Here is a 23,775-nt window from a genome sequence, read left to right on the forward strand (position 1 = left end):
ATAAGACATACAGATGGCAAATAAGCACATGAAAAAAAAACCCCACGTCATTAGCCAGTAAGGGACTGCCAATTAATACCAGAATGCAATATACATCTACTGGAATGATTCAAAACAAAAACAAAAGCCAAACTGACATGAACAAGTGCTGGCAACTGGAACCTGCCTTCCTTGCTGGTGGGAAGTCAAAATGGTACAGCTCCTTTGGAAAACAATTTGGCAATTTCTTATAAAGTGCAGCATGTATGTACCACACAACCCAGCAATCTTACTCCTCGGCATGTACCCAAACAAGACGAAAACTTAGGTTCACCTGTATGTGAATGTTTAAAGTGGCTTTATTGATAACCACCCCGCATTGGTAAAGAACTAAATTCCTTCCATGGGTGAAGAGGTAAACAAACCGTGAGAGAGCCACGTAACAGAAGACAAGTGGGCAATAAAAAGGAACCAAATGCTGAGATGATCTCCTTGTGTGTGTGTCAAAACAATACGGCTGACGATCAAATAAATGCATGACGCTAAGTAGAGGAAGTCAGAATCAGATGGCGGTTTAGACCAACTTCTAGACGTTCTGGAAAAGGTAAAGCTGTAGGGACAGGAAGCAGGTCAGGGTGGCAGGGGCTGGAAGCGGGGTCAGAGGCTGACTAGAAAGCGGTGGAAGGGAACTTGGGGAGGGGTGATGGGATGGTTCCCGGTCTTGGTAGTGGCGGCGATGGGGACGATGCACTTGGCAAAACTGATAGGACTGGGTGCTAGAACGAGTGAATTTTCCTGGCTGCAAATGACACTCCAATATTTAAAAAACTAAGATAGGGAAGTGTATCTGTTATTCATGAAGTTTGAGAGACAGTAGAGAGGCGTGGTTAAAAATATAGCTCTTGGGAGTTCCCGTCATGGTGCAGCGCAAACGAATCGGACTAGGAACCATGAAGTTGCAGGTTCGATCCCTGGCCTCCCTCAGTGGGTGAAGGATCCGGTGTTGCCGTGAGCTGTGGTGTAGGCCAGCAGCTGCAGCTCCGATTCGACCCCTAGCCTGGGAACCTCCATATGCTGTGGGTGCGGCCCTAAAAAGACAAAAAACAAACAAAAAAATTCATCTCACACACACAGAGACACACACACACACAGACACACACACACTCTCTCTCCCCATTCAATTCTCTGCCAAATCTTCCTAATCTTGCTGAAGATAATGTAATTCGGTTATGATGAAAACCTTAGAAACAGGAAACACATTCTGCTTAGATTGTTAAAACTTGAACCATAAAACAATTCAGAGCTGGTTGGGCTCATCATCCCCCCACGAGGCATTTCTGCTTATAATGAAGTCAGCAAATGAGAGGAAGGCAGCAGGAAAAAAAAAAAAATCTTTTTTTAATGACCTTTAAGTAATTGCTCATATTTCAAATAGACTCAAGTTACTATAAAAACTTGTTCTGTGGCAAAAAAAATGCTCATTTCCTCTGAAGGCAGTTTTAACTCCAACATTCCTTCACTCCTTCTTGAGACAAATACTGTTCCTCCTGCTGGTTCCTGTTCCTCCCTGTGGATCACTGTCTCTCCCTGTGGGTCCCCCCTGCCTCCTCTGCCCGGTTTCTCCAGTTTAACTTAAACAGTCGAGTGAAGGTGCCACACCTATAGGAACTGAGGCCCTTCTTGCTGGGGAACCGGCCCTGGCTGTGTCTCTGCGGCGTGCTGGGCTCCCCAACCCGCAGATGCAGTGGAGGGTCTCTGAGGGACCCAAGAAACATGATTCCACGTTACAAAAGAGTCGCAAGAAGAAACTGAAATAATTACATGACAGCCATTAACATGGCTTTTTGGAGTTCCCACTGTGGCTCAGTGGTAATGAACCCGACTAGCATCCATGAGGATGCGGGTTGGATCCCTGGCCTCACTCAGTGGATTCAGGATCTGGCGTTGCCATGTGCTGTGATGTAGGTCACAGGCGCGGCCCTAAAAAGACAAAACAAAAACCAAACAAAAAAACCAGGAGTTCCCGTCCTGGTGCAGTGGTTAATGAATCCGACTAGGAACCATGAGGGTGCGGGTTCGATCCCTGGCCTCACTCAGTGGGTTAAGGATCTGGTGTTGCCGTGAGCTGTGGTGTAGGCTGCAGACAAGGCTCAGATCCTATGTTGCTGTGGCTCTGGCGTAGGCCAGTGGCTACAGCTCTGATTCGACCCCTAGCCTGGGAATCTCCATATGCCACAGAAGCGGCCCTAGAAAAGGCAAACAAACAAACAAACAAACAAAAAACCCCACACGTTGCTTTATTTCTACAGAAGAAAATAAGAGCAAGTGGACTTAGAAGTGTAGCATGACCTCTCAGGACTTTTCTCCCTACAGAACCATTATTAAACTATTTTTTGAGATGGATACATTTTCATAATGACTCTACTCTACTCTCCGTCCTTAGAAGGCTCAGTGATAAAAGACACAGATCCCAGCTCTGCAGACAGGCTGGTACTGGGTAAAAATGCACACATGCATGGAAGCCCTCGGGAGAATTAGATCATTGTTTATCCTTCTAGTTCCTTTTGCCGCCAGTCTTGAATGCTTAGCTATGCAGTCGAAAAGCAAACTGCAGGCTTCCAACAAGATGTTTTCAGTTCAGATTTGGAGGGGCTCCCCTTTACACCAAACTCACAATAATGGTAAATAAAATAGAAAAAGAGAAGCCAAAAATGGCTTTAGTAATTCACAAACTAGATAGACATCTCCCTGGACTAACAATAGAACAGAAATGCAGAGCAGTCTGTACAGCTGAGCCAGGGCCTCAGGTCGGAAAGCTGGCGGTCACAGGCGCGAGTTCAGTTGCAATGGTTAAAAGAGATAAAAATGCTTCACCTACGAAAGTGAGTACATCTGGCTTTAACACTTAAAGCTCAGGGATGAGATGCAGCTCCCTGACAAAAACGGGATGAATTTTTTTTAAAGGAGTTCCCTGGTGGCTCAGCAAGTTAAGGACCTGGCATTGTCACTGCTGTGGCTCTGGTTACCTCTGTGGCATGGCTTTGATCCCTGGCCCAGGAACTTCTGCATGTCATGGGTGTGGCCAATTAAAAAAAAAAAAAAAAGAGGAGTTCCCTTCGTGGTGCATCGGAAACAAATCTGACTAGGAACCTTGAGTTGCAGGTTCAATCTCTGGCCTTGCTCAATGGGTTAAGGATCCGGTGTTGCTGTGAGCTGGGGTGTCAGTTGCAGACTCGGCTAGGATCTCAGGTTGCTGTGGCTGTGGTATAGGCTGGCGGCTACAGCTCCAATTGGACCCCTAGCCTGGGAACCTCCATATGTTGCAGGTGCAGGCCCAAAAAGACCAAAAAAAAAAAAAAAGAGGCTAAAAATACAGGTTGATATCATGTTGCCTTGGGTTAAATATCTATGGGAATCTTGGGCCTGGTGAGGCTGGAAGACACAGAGCTGGAGGCGTCCCTGCAGTGCAACACTTGCAAGGCCATTAGGTCCTGGCTCTGACCTGGGGCCTGAGTAGCCTGAGGGAGGCCAGTGCAAGGCCACCAGACAGAGGGGATGAGCAGAGAAGGAGAAAAAGGAACACAAACCCTTTCCCAAACTAAAAATGGGCCCGCCATACAAAATTCCAGAACGCTTGGCAGAACACAGCACTCAGGAAGATAACCGACAAAAATCAAAAATCACCAATCAGAATGTGATACGACTCCACTAAAATAAGCGACAGCACTGACTGACTGACCAAGATTTAAATGAAGCATGATCAGGAGGCTCCAACAGGTAAAGAACAGCGCAGCATGCATTGGAAGAGAATGAGACATCATGAAACAAAAATAGGTAGAAATAAAACCTAAACCGGGAGATATGGGGTGGGAGGAAGCAACCTTGAAATCCTGAAAATAAAAAGTCCTTAAACCGACCCAAGAGCAAAAAACATCCCTAGGATGTGATTTAAGGGAGCTGTAGTTTTAGAAACGTGGAATAAATGCCAGAAGCCGAAAGGGCTTCCCTCAGCATGGAGAGGGCCAGACTTGGGCAGGAGAGGGAAAATGCCCTAACATTTGCACCTGGGGTCAGTACTTTGTTCAAACTACATGCATGTATAGTTTAAATAATCTTTTTTTTTTTTCTTTTTAGGGCCGCACCTGAGGCATATGGTGGTCCCCAGGCTTGGAGTTAAATCAGAGCTACAGCAGCCAGCCTATGCCAGCGCCACAGCCATGCCGGATCCGAGCCGCGGCTGCAACCTACACCACAACTCATAGATCCTTAACCCACTGAGTGAGGCCAGGGATTGAACCTGCATCCTCATAGATTCTAATCAGATTCATTACCACTGAGCCACCACGGGAACTCCTCTTAACTTCTTTTATTAAGCTGTAATGTGAAACGATGTCCATCAGCCACACTAAGGAATCTTATAAACCCAGCACTTTGAACCACTGCGGATGTTTGACAAGAGTGCTGACTCTTCAGTGTTGGTGGGACCCTTGGTGATTGCTCAGCCCTCAGGACCAGGAAAAACTGCTCTTGCCAAAGAACATGGATGTGTCCAGTCTTGCAGGTACTGCTTCTGAAATGAGTCTTTTAGCTTTGCTGAGAAATTTAGAGCAAATATGTGATTTATGTCTTGTTACCATATAAGATCAAAGAAAAAGCTGGCTAAGAACCTGCTTTTATCTTCTGTTTTGTCACTCTTGTTTCACCAATCAATGTGAAATTTATTGTTCTTGGATTACACACACATGCATACATTCATACATCATGTGTATGTGTGTGCCGGTGCGACTGGAAGCTTCATGAAAGCCTCTTGGGTGAGGGAAAGGGTATAATGAAATAAAACAAGTTAAAGAAGAGAAGCGAGGAGAATGGAAAAGAAAAGAGCAAAACGAAGCAAAGATAGGCTGGATCTTGGGGTCACACCTTTGGAGGACAACTGAACATCTTTTTAAAAAAAAAAGAAAAAAAGACTCAATGGATTTTATTCCATTTATAGTCATACAATGATCATCACAACCCAATTTTATAGCCTTTCCATCCCAACCTCCCACCCCCAACCTGTCTCCTTTGGAAACCGTATGTTTTTCAAAGTCTGTGAGTCAGGATCTGTTCTGCAAAGGAGCTCACTGTGGAGGACACTGAGCATCTAGCTAAGAGTTTGATGTTTATCCTGGAGACTAAAGATAAGCCTAAATATTTTTAAAATTTCCAAGCAAAGCAACGGCATGGAAACAGGGCTAGTTCAGAAACCTTACTCTAAAACTGGGCAAAATGGAGGAAAGGAAAGAAATTGAGGGCCGGGTGACCAACCAGGGGCTGTTTCCACAATCTAGGAACGAGGCAAGAGGGCTGTAAGTAAATTGATCAACACTGCGGTTGCGGGGGGCGGGGGGGGTGCCTTTTTGTCTTTTTACGGCTGCACGTGCAGCACATGGATGTCCCCAGGCAAGGGGTCAAATCTGAGCTGTAGCCGCCGGCCTACGCCAGAGCCACAGCAACGCCAGATCCGAGCTGTGTCTGTGACCTACACCACAGCTACAGCAACGCTGGATCCTTAACCCACTGAGCGAAGCCAGGGATCGAACCCACAACCTCATGGTTCCTAGTCGGATTGTTTTCACTGTGCCATGACAGGAACTCCTGACACTGCATTTTAAAAGAAGGGTCAAATGTAAGAGGCATTAGGAAAGAATGTGACATGGAAAGTAAATATAGCTTGTTTTGTGTGTGTGTGTGTGTGTGTGTGTGTGTGTGTGTGTGTGTGTGTGTGTGTGTGTGTGTGTGTGTTATTTGCAATAAAGCCTGTGGCATTCAGGCAAGTACACTATGTACTATCCACAGACTTATGGAAACAATCAATTCCATTTGGTCTGTTCTGCTTCTATTGCCTTGGCTCAAGCCACAGGAGAATTCGTATCATTCCCAAACCTCCTTTCGAAGGTAAGTTTTATTTCTTACAGAAATTGAGTGGCTGCTGATTACAAATGACAACTAACTCCACACATGCAAATTACACTCACTTTTCAAAGGTCTCTCGCCTGCCTGAAACATGATACCTTGCAAGCCCCATACCATGCAAATGTGGGCATCTGATAAATATTTCTAGATGTAGAAACCTGTTGAGATGAATATTCTAGGTTCCAGGAAAAGCAGAAAAATAAGCTTGAAAACTTTTAAGTCTAGGAAGTGAACTCATTTTGAGTTTATACTCTTTAGGGGATGCATGAAGGCAAAGTGACCTCTGAAGAATTTCTTCAAAAGAAATTGACAGTATAGAGATTTCAAAAGGGATGCTTCTAGTACTACACAGAACACATTTCTCAGATACATAGAAATTCAAAAATACAACGGACGGTGCAGGCTCTAAAAAAATATAACTGATGAACTAAGTGACATCAAGTTGACAGTTCGCATCTAAATACATCCTATGTCCGACTCACTTCCACTAGGAAACATTTCATAGAAATGGGGGACAGCAGAACTGGAAAGGGCCTGAAGACCATCTAGCCTAATTCCCTCGAATTACGGATGATGGAGCCAGTCTCTCTGGCTGAATAACTTGCCCAAGACCGCCCCTCCTGTTAGGTTCAGAATGGACCGGAATCCAGCAGAGCAAACACGCACGTTTTTCTTTCATAATTGAGATTTTCTGGGTTGTTTTGAAGAGGAGGACACAGACATTTCAGTTTGTACACAATTCTTAAAATCTAAAAAATGGCGTAGTTGGGACAGTCATTCCAGTGACTCTCTAGCTTCAAATTCGAAGGCAAATTTCCCAGTCGGCAATCAAGTACCAAAGTGCTCAATTACTGTTAAGTGGTTATGTCCTCAGTTCCACGAGTTCCCAATTTATTTTTTATGTATTTATTTATTTATTTTGTCTTTTCAGGGCCGCACCCGTGGCATATGGAGGTTCTCAGGTGAGGGGTCGAATTGGAGCTGTAGCCGCCGGTCTACACCACAGCCACAGCAATGCTGGATCTGAGCTGCGTCTGTGACCTACACCACAGCTCACAGCAATGACGGATCCTTAACCCACTGAGCAAAGCCAGGGCTCAAACCCACCTCCTCATGGATGCTCATCAGGTTCGTTTACTTCTAAGCCATGACAGGAACTCCTGTGGTGATGAACAGATGTCAACTTGACTGGGCCACAGGATACCCAGACATTTGGTCAAACATTATTCTGGTGTGTCTGTGAGAGTGTTTGTGGATGAAATGAACATTAAGATACACTGACTGAATAAGACAGATTGCTCTCCCCAGCCTGGGTGGGCCACACCTAATCAGTTGAAGCCCTGAATAGAACAAAAAGGCTGATCCTCCTATGAGTAAGAGGGAACTCCTCCTCCCTGACTACCTTCTAGGGGGGACATCAGTTTCTTCCTGCCTTTGGACTCAAACTCAAACACTGGCTTTCTTGGGTCTGGACTCTGCCAGTTTTCTATTTATTTATTTACCTATTTATTTATTTTTGTCTTTTTGCCATTTCTTGGGCTACTCCCACGGCACGTGGAGGTTCCCAGGCTAGGGGTCAAATTGGAGCTGTAGCCACCGGCCTACGCCAGAGCCACAGCAATGCGAGACCTGAGCCGCGTTTGCAACCTATACCACAGCTCACAGCAACGCCGGATCATTAACCCACTGAGCAAGGGCAGGGACCGAACCTGCAACCTCATGGTTCCTAGTCGGATTCGTTAACCACTGCGCCACGATGGGAACTCCCCTGCCGGTTTTCAGACTGGAACTTACACCATCGGCAACCCTGGGCCTCCCACCTGTTGACTACAAATCTTGCAACCTGTCAGACTCCACAATCACATAAGCCAAATCCTTTTAATCAATCAATCAATCTATCTATCTATCTATCTCTCTTTCTACACACACACACACACACACACACACACACACACATGCACTCGCGCACACACCCTGCTAGTTCTCTTTCTTTAGACAATCATACTATTATCTCAAACGAAATTAATGGATATGATAGACATTGTAGATCGGCTCCCAAAAAGCTGTTCACAGCGTTCTCCTCCCTTCTCTTCTTCTAGCATAAAGGCTGAAAAGGTCAAGTTCTGTTTCCTTGCCTCTTTTACACCTAAGGTGGCAGGTGACATAGCTCTGACCCATAAGGTCTAGGTGGAAATCCTAAGAAGGATCCTCCTTATTCTTTGCTTTATCACCCCTTTCGTTTTCCTGTCTAGAGCACGGATGCACTGACTAGAGGTTGCAGGCAGCAGTCATCCTGGAACCATGAAGACCAAAGCAAATGCTTGGCAGGCTAAGGAGGAAGATGGAAGGAGTTTGGGTCTGTGTTGAGACCAAGGAATAGCTGTTCCCGTCTTGAATGGCTTCTCTAGAATTCTTGAGAAAAACATTCTTATGAAAGCCAGTTTTCGTTGGGTTATCTGGTATTCGTAGCCAAACCCTACTTTAGTGCAGATTTCTGCTATGACAATAACCCCAAAGTGAACAAGACCTCAGTTTAAAAAAAAATCACCTACTTCAAAAAATAACTGAGAGTCTGCAATCCAGATGGCATGTAAGCGGCATTAAATTTAAAAGCCTTCCCATTCCCATCCAGGGAAGCTTATGGGAAGCTAGCTGCTCCCTACCGTTTCCCACTATACTCTGAGGAGGGATTATAGGGGATCCCCTGTGATTCCTAGAAAGCTGGCAAATGGCAAAATGTGACCATGACAGTGGACTGAATCTTGGGGAGCTCTTAGCAGTGGATCCAACTTTCCCCGTTCAATTCACTTATTCCTAAAAGTTCTTCTTTAAAAAAAAAAGTATATATTTTATTTTTCATTTATTGGCTGCCCTGTGGCACATGGAATTCCTGGCCCAGGGGTCAGATCCAAGCCGCAGCTGCGACCTAGGCCACAGCTGCAGCAATGCCAGATCCTTTAACACACTGTGCCTGGCCAGGGATCAAACCTGCATCCTGGTGCTGCAGAGATACCACCGATCACACTGCACCACAGCAGGAACTCCTTTTTTAATTTTTTTTTTTTTTTTTTTTTTGGCTTTTTACAGTCATACCTGTGGCATATGGAAGTTCCTGGGCCAGAGGTTGAATCAGAGTTGCAGCCTCAGGCCGGCACCACAGCCACAGCAACACCAGATCTAAGCCGCATCCATGACCTACACCACAGCTTAGCAGCTGGATCCTTAACCCACTGAGAGAGGCCAGGAACCAAACCAGCATCCTCAGAGACATTTTTTTTTTTTTTTTGGTCCTTTTGTTGTCTTTTAGGGCTGCTCCCGTGGTATATGGAGGTTTCCAGGCTAGGGGTCAAATTGGAGCTGTAGCTACCGGCCTATGCCAGACCCACAGCAACAGGGGATCTGAGCAGCATTTGTGACCTACACCACAGCTCACGGCAACACCAGCTCCTTAACGCACTGATCGAGGCCAGGGATCGAACCCACATTTACAGGGATGCTAGTCAGGTTCGTTAACCACTGAGCCACGATGGGAACTCTCTAAAAGTTCTTCTTAGTGAAAAACTAATCCTGATCACTGACACCTGCATCTTCAGAACGAGCTAGTGGTCCCTTCACATGCAGTGAAAGCAACCACCTCTCTGCATCAATGCTGGTGCCTGAAGTCCCAGGAAGCTGTGGGACAGGGGAGGAGCACCAGATTGATTGAGTTTGAGACTTGGGCCTGTCACTTTTTCCTGCATCCTATCCCAGAGGCCTATCTCCGAACCTTTCTGAGTTCTGTTTCCTATTTTATGAGCATGAAGTCCAAATGAGATAGTGACTATAAAAGAACGCCAACAAATGTAAAACACACCATCAAAGTAAGATTTCCTGAGACCACCGATTGTGTGCCAACTAACAATAAATAGTCAACGTGAGGAAAGGGTACGAGTCACGTGAGAAGAGCTCAATCACTATCTTTACGGCCTGTATTCTGGCTCCTCTTCGTTTCTCAGAGAGTGAACGTTGCTAGATAAGTGATTTCATCTCCATCTGAGAAAGAACTGCAGCCAAAAGGCTCACAGAAGACACTTCAAAGAAATAAAAAACGAGATAAAACTTGGTGTGTTTATTACTGAGCAATAGCTGTTATAATCATAACGTGACTTAACTCTCTTGCCCTGTGTTCTAACAGCACTCCAGCCCTCAACAATTTTTTTTTTTTTTTTTTTTTTTGGTCTTTTTAGGGCTGCGCCCACAGCATATGGAAGTTCCCAGGCTAGGGGTCAAATCGGAGCTGTGTCTGCGACCTACACCACTGCTCACGGCAATGCCGGATCCTTAACCCGCGGAGCAAGGCCAGGGATCAAACCTGCGTCCTCATGATTGCTAGCCAGATTTGTTTCCACTGCACCATGACGGGAACTCCCTCAACATCCTTTTAACTACATGTTTCATACCTACGTTCCTTCCAAACCCTAAGCTCCGTGGACCCTTTCCTGAGATCAAACCTCTTACTGCTTGGTAGTCACAATGCATTATTTTATGTACCCTTGTTTCCTCCTATGCACGGAGGGTCATTTACTTTTGGTTCAATGAAGGAAAAGCAGAGTTCTCTGAAAAATCAGGGAGCGATTGCCTGGGAGGTGTTCCAAGCTGGTTCCGTACAACATACCTTGTCCTGGGTTTGACACCGGAAACAGTCACACTCGAAGCAGTACTGGTCCCTCAGCTGCTTCCGGCGCTCCTCACTGGTCATCAGCATATCCAGGTAGCAGATGGTGAGCTGGCAGGGCAGAGAGGGAGGGGTCACACCGCTGCTGTGCTCATTTTCCTTAACAATGGCTATGATGGCTGATCATTTTTTTGTTTTTGTTTTTGTCTTTTTGCCATTTCCAGGGCCGTGCCAGCAGCTTATGGAGGTTCCCAGGCTAGGGGTCTAATCAGAGCTGTAGCCACCGGCCCAGGCCACAGCCACAGCAACGCAAGATCCCAGCTGCACCTTCAACCTGCACCACAGCTCGCGGCAACGCCGGATCCTTAACCCACCAATCGAGGCCAGGGATCAAACCCGAAACCTCATGGTTCCCAGTCGGACTCCTTAACCACTGAGCCATGATGGGGAACTCCTCCTATGATGGCTAATTGTTGAAGTCACTTGTCTTCATGACACACCAAACAGTGTAAGAGAGAAGATTCTATTCACACTCTCTCCACGCAAATAATCACACGTAAAAATTTAATGCACTACCTTCCAGTCTTTGTGATGAGTGCATGTGCATCAAGTATTTACTTGAGGAGTTCCCATTGTGGTGCAGTGGGAATGAACCTGACTAGTAACCATAAGGATGTGGGTTCAATCCCTGGCCTTGCTCAGTGGGTTAAGGATCCAGCATTGCCGTGAGCTGTGGTGTAGCTCACAGATGTGGCTCGGATCCTGCATTGCTGCAGCTGTGGCATAGGCTGGGAGCTCTAGCTCCAATTCACCCCTAGCCTGGGAACTTCCATATACCACCGATGCAGCTCCCCCACACACACACACAAAAAAGGCAAAAAAAAAGAATTTGTTTGAAAGAATTTGTCTCATTAACTCTACATATTTTTGCTCCTTCTCTTTTATTCACTAAACAGTAAAAGATCAAGAGCTGTTCTGTGTTTGGTAGTACCAAGTTCTGGCAATAAATTCTGTATCCATTGGCGATCAGAGAAGCTAAATTAATGCTGGCAGTCAAATGAGTGGCAGATCATCCAGGCAGACTGCTCTTAAATCCTAAAAATCCTATAGCTGCTTCATGGAATTTAGGGTCAACCAGATATGAAGTCTGGCCAACATAGGTTTACATGTATATTTTATTGTATACAAAATTTATACAATTTATACAATTACTAACCTAATCTCTTGTTGCAGGGACTTCTTGGGCTTCTCTCTAGCACTAAGATTCCACTTTAAGACCTGAGTCTTACAGAAAACAGACTTGTGGTTGCAAAGGGGTGGAGGTGGGGGGAGGGAGTGGGATGGACGGGGAGTTTGGGCTTAGTAGATGCAAACTATTCCATTTAGAATGGATAAGCAATGAGGTCCTGCTGTGTAGCAAAGGGAACACTATCCAATCTCTTGGGATAAACCATGATGGAAGATAATATAAGGAAGGAAATGTATACATATGTATGTATGACTAGGTCACTGTGCAGAAATTGGCACAACACTGTAAATCAACTATAATTTTTTTTTTTTTGTCTTTTCTAGGGCTGCACCCATGGCACATGAAGGTTCCCAGGCTAGGGGTCACATCAGAGCTGTAGCCTCAGGCCTACACCACAGCCACAGCAACACAAGATCCCAGCCAAGTCTGCGACCTACACCACAGCTCTCGGCAACGCCGGATCCTTACCCCACTGAGCGAGGCCAGGGATTGAACACGTGTCCTCATGGACCCTAGTCAGATTCATTAACCACTGAGCCATGTCGGGAACTCCAATCAACTATAATTTTTTTAATTTTTTTTTAAAAGGCTTAAGTCTTTAGGTAACATCGTGATAATTTAACCATTTCTCGCTTGACTCGATCTCCTATGTACCAAGAGCCTAATTCAAAATATACAAACCGGGAACTCCTGATTTCCCCAATCCTTGCATCACCACTGTGGCCTCCCCAATCTCAGGGGATATTAATTCATGTGTTATTCAAGCCAAAACCCTGGAGTTACCCCGACTTTTCTTGCTCTCACACCCCCCACTCCATCCACTAGGCAACTCGACTGGGCTCAATGGTAGAGATATACCCGGGACCAACCACCTTCCACCTTTCCCAATGCTGGCCTCCTGATCCAGCCTGGTCTGAGCCACCGCCACTTCCTGCCTGTAAGATACAAGTCACACCGCTGGTCTCTCTGCCTCTGCCCTGGGCCCCCTGCATGCCATCCTCCAATCAGAGTGATTCACTTAAAATGTCAGTTGGATCAGATCTTTCCTCTATTTGAAACATTCCAACAGCTCCTTTTTTTTTTTTTTTTTTGCTTTTTAGGGCCATACCTGCAGCACATGGAGGTTCCCAGGCTAGGGGTTGAATTGGAGCTACAGCTGCTGGCCTACATCACAGCCAAAGCAATGCCAGATCCGAGCCATGTTTGCGACCTACACCACAGCTCACAGCAACACTGGATCTTAACCCAGTGAGCGAGGCCAGGGATCAAAGCTGCATCCTCATGGCAACTAGTCGGGTTCGTTAACACTGAGTCACAACAGGAACTCCCTATTTTCATTAAATTTTATAAAAATATAAGGATGCAATGGATTAGGGAAAAAAGTAATAAAGAAACCAGTTCTTGGAGTTCTCATCGTGTTGCAGTGGAAATGAATCCAACTAGGAACCATGAGGATTCAGGTTCGATCCCTGGCCTTGCTCAGTGGGTTACGGATCCAGCGTTGCTGTGAGCTGTGGTGTAGGTCTTAGACGTGGCTCAGATCCTGCATTGCTGCGGCAGTGGTGGAAGCCGGCAGCCGTAACTCTGATTTGACTCCTAGCCTGGGAACCTCCATATGCCGCAGGTGCGGCCCTTAAAAGCAAAAAAAAGAGAAAAAAAGAAAGAAGCCAGTTCTTCACCCCAGGTAGTGGGACAGCCAGTGGCTTCACCTCACCCAGCCCCGATCCTGCTCAGAACTCATCCCATCTCCCCTCTTCGTTGCCCCAGGCAGCCAGCCTCATCTGGGTTCCACGCACACTCCCGCGTCAAGGCCTGGGCACTGGCTGTTTCCCCTGCCCTCCCCCCCAGATCCATCACGGGCCCGCCCTCATCTCCCTCTCTCTCCCTCTAACTCTCACTTTTTTAATGGCTGACTCTGCCGTATATGGAAGTTCCTGGGCCAGGGATTGAATCTGATCTGCAGCCTCACCGGATCCTTTAATCCGCTGCGCAGGGATCTAACCTGTGCCTGTGCAGCTACCAGAGTCACTGCAGTGGGATTCTCAACGCGCTGCGCCCTGGCAAGATCGCCCATCCCCACCTCTTTTGAGCTTCAATCAAATCTCGGGGTCTCACTGAGGTCTCACTGCCCGATGAAGAATAAACCAGCTCCTTCCTTGGCCATGCACTCTCAGGTCCCTCATGCTTCTCTGGTTCTCCTTTTTGTAACATACTGTACAGATTACTTCTTCTTTTTTTTTGCCTTTTAGGGCCGCACTTGAGGCACGCAGAGGTTCCCAGGCTAGGGGTCGAATCGGAGTTGTGGCTGCCGGCTTACACCACAGCCATAGCCACGCCCGATCCTTAACCCACTGAGCAAAGCCAGGCATCGAACCTGCATCCTCACGGATACTGGCTGGATCCGTTTCCACTGTGCCATGCCCAGAACGCCCTACAGATTACTTCTTCATTTGCTTTTACAAGAAGAAAATGATGACGGCGGCGTGTGCGTGTTGGGGAAGAAAGGAGAGGAAGGCAGCAGGATTACCCACTACGGGAGATGACAAAACCCCCTAGAGCAGAACACTCCGTGGGGTTTTTGTAGACTTAAAGGAAAACATCTCGTGTCTATAAAGCATGACCTTACTTGCTTGACAGATTGGCAGGGCAGAGAGGCCATCCTCACACAGAAAACACAGCCTCATTAAAGTGGTCAGCGGGGAAAGAGGTCAAGTCCACCCTGGCCATCACCAGGGTGACAGAAACCACAGCATCATCCGGCAGGCGGGCCCTCTAGAGACCCTTCACGTGTTAGGAGCGGTAACACACTGCTCCACACACGGGACCGGGAGTCCCTGCCTTTAAGAAACGTACAAGGACGTTACTGAATGACCACGGTGGGCCGGGCACACCGCGAACCAGGCAGCAGGAGACAGTGGAAACCAGCCAAGGATTAGATCCCTTTGGGATTTGCAGCCATATCTATTGATTCAGGCCTGATGCTCTTTTTGACAAGTACGCAGCTGCTGCTCATACCTCTGCTGGGGTGGGGAGCCGGGCAACAGGAGACCCCTTTCTTCGGGAGCAGCTGCAGCACTCTCAGACCCGCAGCACGCAGGTCCCCGCCAAGCAATGACCTGTAATAACTGGGCTCCTGCCGCTGACACCACAGACACTTTTTAATTCCCTAAATCGTTCTTTTGCTTCATGATCTGAAGCCAAGCTGCCTCTGAGGTACAAAGGGCCATCACATCGGGCAAGTTCCTCTTAAATTCCAAATCACCAGTTTCTTTCTTTCTTTCTCTCTTTCCTCTTTCTCTCTCTTTATTTCATGAAAGTATAGCTGATTTACAATATTGTGCTATTTTCTACTGCACAACAAAGTGGCCCAGCTATATATACACATACATTCTTTTTCTCATATTATCTTCCATCATGTTCTAGCCCAAGAGACCGGATAGAGTCCCCTGTGCTCTAGAGCAAGACCTCATTGCTTATCCATTCTGAGTGTAATAGTTTGCATCTACTAAGCCCAATCTCCCCTTCTATCCCACTCTCTCCCCCTCCCCCTCAGCAACCACATGTCTCTTCTCTATGTGTGTGAGTCTGTTTCTGTTCTGTAGACAGGTTCATTTGTGCCATATTTTAGCTTCCACATATAAGTAATATCATATGATATTCACCTTTCTCTTTCTGACTTACTTAGTATGAGAGTGTCTAGTTGCATCCATGTTGCTGCAAATGTCATTATTTTGTTCTTTTTTATGGCTGAGTAGTATTCCACTGTATATATGTACCACATCCTCTTAATCCATTCATCTGTCCATGGATGTTGAAGTTGTTTCCATGTCTTAGGTATTGTGAATAGGGCTGCTATGAGCATAGGAATGAATATATCTTTTTGAATTATAGTTTTGTCTGGATATATGCCCAGGAGTGGGACTGCTGGATCATATATGGTAGTTCTAGATTTAATTTTCTGAGGAACCTCCATACTATTTTCCACGGTGGTTGTACCCACTTACACTCCCACCAGCAGTGTAGAAAGGCTCCCTTTCCAAATGACCAATTTCTAAGCACACTTTTGAAAGATTCTAACGGGGAGTTTGGGGGACCGTATGCATTCATTGTATATTTTCAGTCTCTCAGGGCCCCAGTTTCCTGCTATGAGGTGAGGTGGTAAAATGAGCTGGTCTCTGTTTTCCCTCCTGGGTGAACTCCAGGCCCCTATTCTCTGTCCAGCCCAGTGGCTCTTAGGCATCCACCCCAGCGAGAGGGTCAGATTAATCAGTAGTAGTTACCGGGTGATTAAATGTTCTCATCGAGAAGCCAACAAATCCAGGGCCTGCCACACCAGAGAAATACGCTTGACAAATCTGAGATTTATTACAGGGGCCAAAACTCATGAGTGATCATACAGGGCACTGAATAGGGAGCGAGAGACTATTTCACTGAATGCCTGTAAAGAGACTCCCGCGGCCTCCCTCCGTGTTCTGTAACCACCGTGACCAGAACTCTCTCCTTCAGGCTTGGCTCAAATATGCTTCCTCCACCCCCACCCCCCCACCTCCCGCCTTCATGCCTGTTTCATGTCTTTAAAGTTTACAAAATACACTGCATCAAAACCGAAGTTCTTGGAGTTCCCGTCATGGCGCAGCAGAAACAAATTCGACTAGAAACCATGAGGTTGCAGGTTCAATCCCTGGCCTCGCTCTGTGGGTTGAGGATCCAGTGTTGCCGTGAGCTGTGGTGTAGGTTGCAGATGCGGCTCGGATCCCATGTTGCTGTGGCTCTGGTGTAGGCCAGAGGCTACAGCTCCAATTCGACCCCTCACCCGGGAACCTCCATGTGCTGGGGGTGCGGCCCTAAAAAGACAAGAAGAGCCCCCCCCCAAAAAAAACCCCACAAACCCTGAAGTTCTCAACAGCAAAAACATTGTTATTCATATTTTGGGGGTGGGGGGGGAAGAACACGGCCAGAGTACTAACTAGTACTGACAGCGAAATCATTTTATCTGCCCACGTTAAAAACCTTGATTAAAGACGCAGAGACTCACCAGTTTTAATGGAGAGACTGCTCCCTAAATGTATGGTTCATTTAGTGGGAACATACACATGAAACTCCGCCATCGATCAGTGGATGCTTTAACAGCACAAAACAAAATCACGTTGAAATATTAATGCTACTGACCATTGCTTTACCATTTTAGTGCAGCTCTTACGGAAAACACAGTAAATCATTTCCAACATTAGAGTAATATCAAGAAAACCATTTGCTGGATATTGAATTTGTGGCCTATTTGAAATTTCAAGGCAACATGCACCCCTTTTCCATGAAGCCCATCATTATGTCCTTTCATTCTAGACTTCCGGGTGGATAATAAGATCAAATTAAAATAAGACTTTGTATTCCTTTCTCAAATTACACTGTCACAATTATCAATGTTCCTAATACAGGTTCTGAATTGAAAACATCTTCCTTCTCTTTCAAATCCAACCGGAGTGTTATTCACGTCTCTTCACTTTGTCACACCCTCGTTGCCAGTCAAGTTTCCAGTTCTGCTCATTCTAGCTTCTAAATGTATTCTTCAGACCCCATCACAAGCCAACATCTGCATCGCCTCAGTCTTCGATCTGCCACTGTCACCTCTGGCCTGGATTATGCATCATTTGACCCTTATTCATCCAACCTTGCTCACACCCAGAACACCCGTTCACGCAGTTCCTCTGCGTAAACTCTTCAACGAAGCCCCGTTTTCTGTCACCCTCTCTTCCAACAAATACGGACTGAGTGCATCCTATGTGGGAGGCACCAGTACGGAAGCTTCGGGTGAACCAAGGGCCTCAATAAGGCCCCCGGGGGTTGCCTGGTCTGGTCCCTCAATATCCCCTTATCTGCTGTCACATCTGAATTCTTCCATCTATTGATGTGAACGGATTCCCATTCCTTGAAGTCACCATTCCTGTCTCTGGCCCCTGCGTCTTTGTCTAGGATGCCTGCCCCTGTCTTAGCTAAATTTTTTTTTTCTTTTTTTAGGGCCGCACCCATGGCATATGGAGGTTCCCAGGTGAGGGGTTGAATCTGAGCTGCAGCCACAACAACGCCAGATCCGAACCATGTCTGTGACCTACACCACAGCTCACAGCAATGATGGATTCTTAACCCACTGGGCAAGGCCAGGGATCGAACCTGCATCCTCCTGGATGCTAGTTGGGTTTGTAACCCACTGAGTCACAATGGGAACTCCCTGTCTTAGCCAGTTTGAACTCGATGGATCCTTTAGGAGTCTAAGAGCCGCTTTTCTGAAAGCCTTCCTTTACTGCACCCTGGCCCCCACTCCAACCACCCCTTGGGTACCCTTGCTCTGAATTTCTAGAATGCCCTGTGCCCACTTACTCTATTTGAGTTTTCCTGTTCTATTTTTGTGCTCTGTTCTGTGTCAGTTTCCCCAAAGACACTGTAGACTCTTGAGGGCCAGGCCGGGTCTTACTCATCTTTATTCCCAACGCCCACCCCAACAAGATACCAGTAAGCATGCCGTGAATTTGTTAAGTGACTTAGAAAGTAAGCGAAAATGGCTGGTGGAAGAAACAGACTGTTCTGACCCCCAAACACTTTAGCTGACACCTAACAGCGGGGATGCTGATATGCTCAATGTATGCAAATCACATTTCTCCCAACAGCGATGGCGCCAGAGAACGCGGGCTGCCAATGGCATTATTCACAACAACTGCAACGTCTTCTCGCCATGGTTTTGCCCCATTGTTTGTACCAGCCTCAACCTCTTCTAGCCCTAACATTTTCCAATCCCATGAGGGTGGACTGTCCCGCTGTCTTCCCCGACCGTATCCTAGAAGACTGGCAGAGGGGAACATGTTCCACGGCTTCACAAAACCCTGAAGAGGCAGCCACCAGCACGCCAGCCAGTGAGCCCTGACACGCACATCTCTTCGCAGGAGGTGCTGGATGAGGACACAAAAACCCAAGACTGGAGTTCTCGTCATGTTCAGTGGTTAACGAATCCGACTAGGAACCATGAGGTTGCAGGTTCGATCCCTGCCCTTGCTCAGTGGGTCAAGGATCCGGGCATTGCTGTGAGCTGTGGTGTAGGTCACAGACTGGCTCGGATCCGGAGTTGCTGTGGCTGTGGTGTAGGCCGGCGCTATGGCTCCGGTGAGACCCCCAGCCTGGGAACCTCCATATGCCACAGGAGCAGCCCTGGAAAAGGCGAAAAGACACAAACAAAACAAAACAAAAAAAAAAAACCAAGACCAAGAAAACAAACACCCCCCTTCATCACACACACACACACACACACACACACACACACGAGACCCAACAACTCAACATCATATGAAAATTCCTCCAGCGCAGAGCGTTAGACATGACGCTGCTCTGAAGGGAAATGGTCCCAAAGGCCCAAAGCCTGGCTCCGTGTGGACGGAAACCAAACCCTGAGCGGCGTTCCAGTTCTCCTTGCCTGGCTGTGAAAGCTTCTCATCAAAGGGCAGGGGGCTGGCTTTCGTGTTCCTTCCATGTCATCCACCGAGCACACTGAGGCTTGGTGGCAGCTGCAAAATGGCTGGTTCTGGTTCTGTTAGCAAGCCTCATTCATTCACTCGACAAACACAGGCTGAGGCGCTTCCGTATCACGGGTGCTGTCCAGGCTTCCCTTACGGAGTCTACGTTCTGAGACTTCCATCCCAAATAGCACATTTTATTATTTTATTTTATTATTTATTTATTTGTTTGTCTTTTTAGGGCCGCACCTGCGGCACATGGAGGTTCCCAGGCTAGGGGTCAAATTGAAGCTGCAGCTGCTGGTCTATACCACAGCCACAGCAACGCCAGATCCAAGCTGCATCTGTGACCTACACCACAGCTCATTGCAATGCCAGATCCCTAACCCAGTGGGTGAGGTCAGGGATCGAACCTGCATCCTCATGATGCTAGTCAGATTCGTTTCCGCTGAGACGCGACAGGAACTCCCCAAGTAGCACATTTTAAAAGTGGGGGTGACTTAATGAGCAATAAGGCCAAACTGCAAAAGTGATGTGATCAAATTAAAAGATGTCTCACTTGACTTCCTTATCCAATTTCCCAAAAGTGAATATTTTCACAATAAAAAAGAAGTGCTCCTCTGACCCTCCAAATGTCCTTTCTCATGGGTCTCCCTCTCTCCCACCTCTGCCGCAAGGGACCAGTGTTAAGCGTGCAGGCTGCATCTTAGGTGTTGGGGTGGCTGCAAGCATTAACTGAGCAGAGGCTAGACACCATTCTTCAGGGATGCAAGAGTCCTGTGCAACGAAGAGCTGTTCCATGTGAGAAACTCTGCCAGTGGTTATAGCACGTATGCTCAATTTAACAGAAAGACCCTCAAAACAAAGTCCATGCAGGATTAAAAAGATGGGGTACATACACACAACGGAGTACTATTCAGCCACAACAAGAACAAAATAATGCCATCCATCTGCAGCAACATGGATGCAAGCTGAGACTCTCATATTAAGTGATGTAAGTAAGAAAGAGAAAGGCATATACCATATGGTATCATTTACAGGTAGAATCTAAAATAAGGCACAGATGAAACTATCTATAGAACAGAAACAGACTCAGACACGGACTGCAGACTTGTGATTGCCAAGGGGGAGAGGGAGGGAGTAGGATGGAGTAGGAGTTTGGGATTCATAGATGCAAACTGTTACATTAAGAATGGATAGGCAGGAGTTCCTGTTGTGGCACAGTGGCAACGAAGTATCCACGAGGACTTGGGTCGATCCCTGGCCTTGTTCGGTGGGTGGGGGATCTGGCGTTGCCAAGAGCTGTGGTGTAGGTGGCAGACACAGCTTGGATCAGGCGTTGCTGTGGCTGTGGTACAGGCCGGCAGCTACAGCTCTGATTCAACCCCTAGCCTAGGAATTTCCGTGTGCTGAGAGTGCGGCCCTAAAAAGACCCCCCCCCCCGCCAAAAAAAAAAAAAAAAGAATGGATAGTCAATGTGGTTCTGCAGTATAGCACAGGGAACCATGTCCAATCATTTGTAATAGAACATGATAAAAGACAGTATGAGAAAAAGAATGTATATGTGTATGTGTATGACTGGGTCCCCTTTACTGTGCAGCAGAAATTGACAAAACTGTGTAAATCAACTATAATAAAATATTTTTTTAAAGGGAAAAAAGAGTCCATTCAATAACAAAGAGTTACTGATTGCCTCTTGGGCGTAAGACAAAGTGCTAGGTTCTAAAGGAGACATAGTAAGACACCACTGCCCGCCCTCGTGAAGCTCAAAGCTGGATGGAGAAGACACCAGAAGAGCCAGAATAAATACCAAAGAAATATCAGTAACTGCTATGAGAGATCTCAGAGGAAAAGTGCTCCCTTTAATTCAGGAAATCAGGGACAGCTGTATAGAAGAGGGTGTTTGAGAGGGGCTTGAAGGGTGGATAATGTAAGGACAGACAGACAGACGTGATGGCCAGACAGAGGGAAGCAACGGGGCAGAGAAGATGACATGGACCAGGATGAGTGTCATGGCAGGGAAAGCATTTTATTTTCTGCACAAGCTGATACGTAAAGGACTTAGGAGGAGCATCTGCTCTTTGGTGGGAAGCCTCTTTGATAAGTACCGCAGAGAAAACGATCTGAGTCTGAACGGCCTGATGCTGAGCAGAGCTAGTCTGTGTCTGGCAAAAAAAAAAAATCTGCTTGTTGCTCCAGAAATGGAAAGAGATGGACATGAAATAAACACCACAAGACAATGTTTTCGCAACTAAATGAAAACCAACCAAGGAGAATAAGTGGCACCCAAGCCCAGAAAACAAGATATAAAGAAATATCTTTGTTGTGTCTGAAAATTCCAACTCTTTCTCGCAGTTTTTCTGTTTGCTTGTCAAATGACCTGTTAGGTTTTGTTTTGTTTTTTTTTAAATTTAATAACACACCACCACCATCATATCAAAAGGCCATCATCCCTCAGCTCCCAAACGCCATTGTTGAAAGTGGAGAGTGGTCCCTGTCTTATCTGCTTTGAAGTCACATGTGGCCCAAGGGGAAAAAAACCCTAAATTCCACATATTGTTGACAGATACCCCAGTGTACCTGGTACGCTGGACCTAAAAACTGGAAATTTAATAAGAGGCAGCTTATTCAGTTGAAAATCAGTTTAGAAGGAGTCTTATCAAAGCCAAATCCCTGTCTACATAAAATATGGGACCTCTGAGTTTCGGTTTTATGGGCTGAGTGCTGCATAAATGTAATAAAAGCTTATGATAGTCTGTTTTCCCTGCAATAAATATCCACTTTAGCAAATTGGAAGGTAGAGGGAAACTGGTTTCTAAAAAGCATAAACATCTTTAACCCAGAATTCAGGGTTAGCAGTTGTGCAAACCCTGCCAGCCTCAGGTTCAGCAGCCCTGGAGCAGCCCATCTGCAGCTGCCTCGTGAGATCTCAGACTTCACAGAAGGCTCCCCATCAAAACAGGCTGGCTGGGCAGCCTGCAGAACTGGAGGGGTCAAAGCCAAGGCACCGTGGGAGGTCAAGCTGCCTGTCCTCCTGCCCCCTTCACGTCTTTGCTCAGACAGTTACCCCGAGATGCTGATACGTTTGTCAAGGAACAAAGATACCCTGAAAGGGTAACACTTGTTTGCTTTCTTAATAAAAAGGTAAAAACGAGCCACCTTCAGGAGTTCCCATTGTGGCTCAGTGGTAATGAGCTCAACTAGTATCATGAGGATGTGGGTTCCATCCCTGGCCTCGCTTAGTGGGTTAAGGATCTGGGGTTGCTGAGAGCGGTGATGTAGGTTGCAGACACAGCTCGGATCCTGCATTGCTGCGGCTGTGGTGTAGGCCAGCAGCTGCAGCTCCGATTGGACCCCTAGCCTGGGAACCTCCATATGCTGTGGGTGTGGCCCTAAAAAGACCAAAAAAAAATAGCCCATCTGGGAGAAGTCACGATGGGCAGTGTCTCTGCCTCCATCACTGGGCAGATGTATTACCTACCTTCTCCTTGGCAGAAAGACGCTAAAAAGCTGCTCCTCAGCCCCAACTGGTGTGAGGGAAGAGCCTTGCTGAGAGGGTCTTGCATGGAAAAGAAGGTGGGCAGGGCGAACAAGAGCTCCTTACCTCCTCTCCCGCCTCAATGTCTCGGACTGCGCGCAGTAAGAGGTGGGGCCCATTGAACACAATCGAACAGTTGGGGTCACAGCTGTGATTGAGCAAAGACATACTGGAAGCAAGAGAAAAAGAAAAAAAAAAGTAAGAGACCATCCTGGCTCAGTAGGTAGAGCCAGACATCTATATTTGATGAGTATAAAGACACTTCAGCTTAGGGGCAGGGGGCAGGTAAGGCTGACAGGGGTACCAGGGATTGAGCGCTCTCGGGATGTGCTCTTAGGAAGGTGGGGTAATAACAACATTTTCTGAGTCCTTTAGGGGGGTGGGGGTGGGGAGGTGGCTGTCTCATTAGATACCAGCCCATAAGGCGACCCAACAGGAAGATGGGAAAAGAAAAACTGACCTGCAGAGAAATAATCTCTGAGATAATGGGATGCGGCAGTTACCATGGCAGTTATCAAAGCCCAGGGACCAGTGAGCTTTCCACTCAGGATCTCAGACGTGAGGTCCTTTGGGAGAACGGCCATGCCTACTAGAACATGCATGGTGACACTGAAGAATAGTTAGGAGCGCTTCCTCTTCAATGCAACAGTGAGGTTATCTTGCTAACTAGCTCCTCATGCCTTCCAAGCCATGAGCCATGGCCCAGGAATTTTACGACCTTGGAGGCACATTTTTTTTTTTTTTTTAACCATCTGGGAAGGTAGTGGATTTAAGCTGCCACCACATTTGATAATAATTAGAAATAACTGTGAGTGAGCATCCATGATGGAGAACGCACTTTCTGAGCACCTGAGCATGTTTACCACATTTAATCATCCCAATAATCTTAGGAGGACCATTT

At 46.7% G+C, this 23,775-nt stretch overlaps 1 protein-coding gene across 1 annotated transcript in view; it reads right to left on the reverse strand.

Annotated features, from left to right (window-relative positions):
- SMYD3 (SET and MYND domain containing 3) overlaps positions 1-23,775 on the reverse strand; it is a 751,923-nt gene that overhangs the window by 171,227 nt on the left and 556,921 nt on the right. The window contains 2 exon segments of the mRNA NM_001160092.2: positions 10,589-10,699; positions 22,941-23,043. Of these exon segments, the coding sequence (NP_001153564.2) occupies positions 10,589-10,699; positions 22,941-23,043 (214 nt within the window).

Source organism: Sus scrofa, chromosome 10 (assembly GCF_000003025.6).
Source record: "Sus scrofa isolate TJ Tabasco breed Duroc chromosome 10, Sscrofa11.1, whole genome shotgun sequence".
Taxonomy (NCBI): Eukaryota; Metazoa; Chordata; class Mammalia; order Artiodactyla; family Suidae; genus Sus; species Sus scrofa.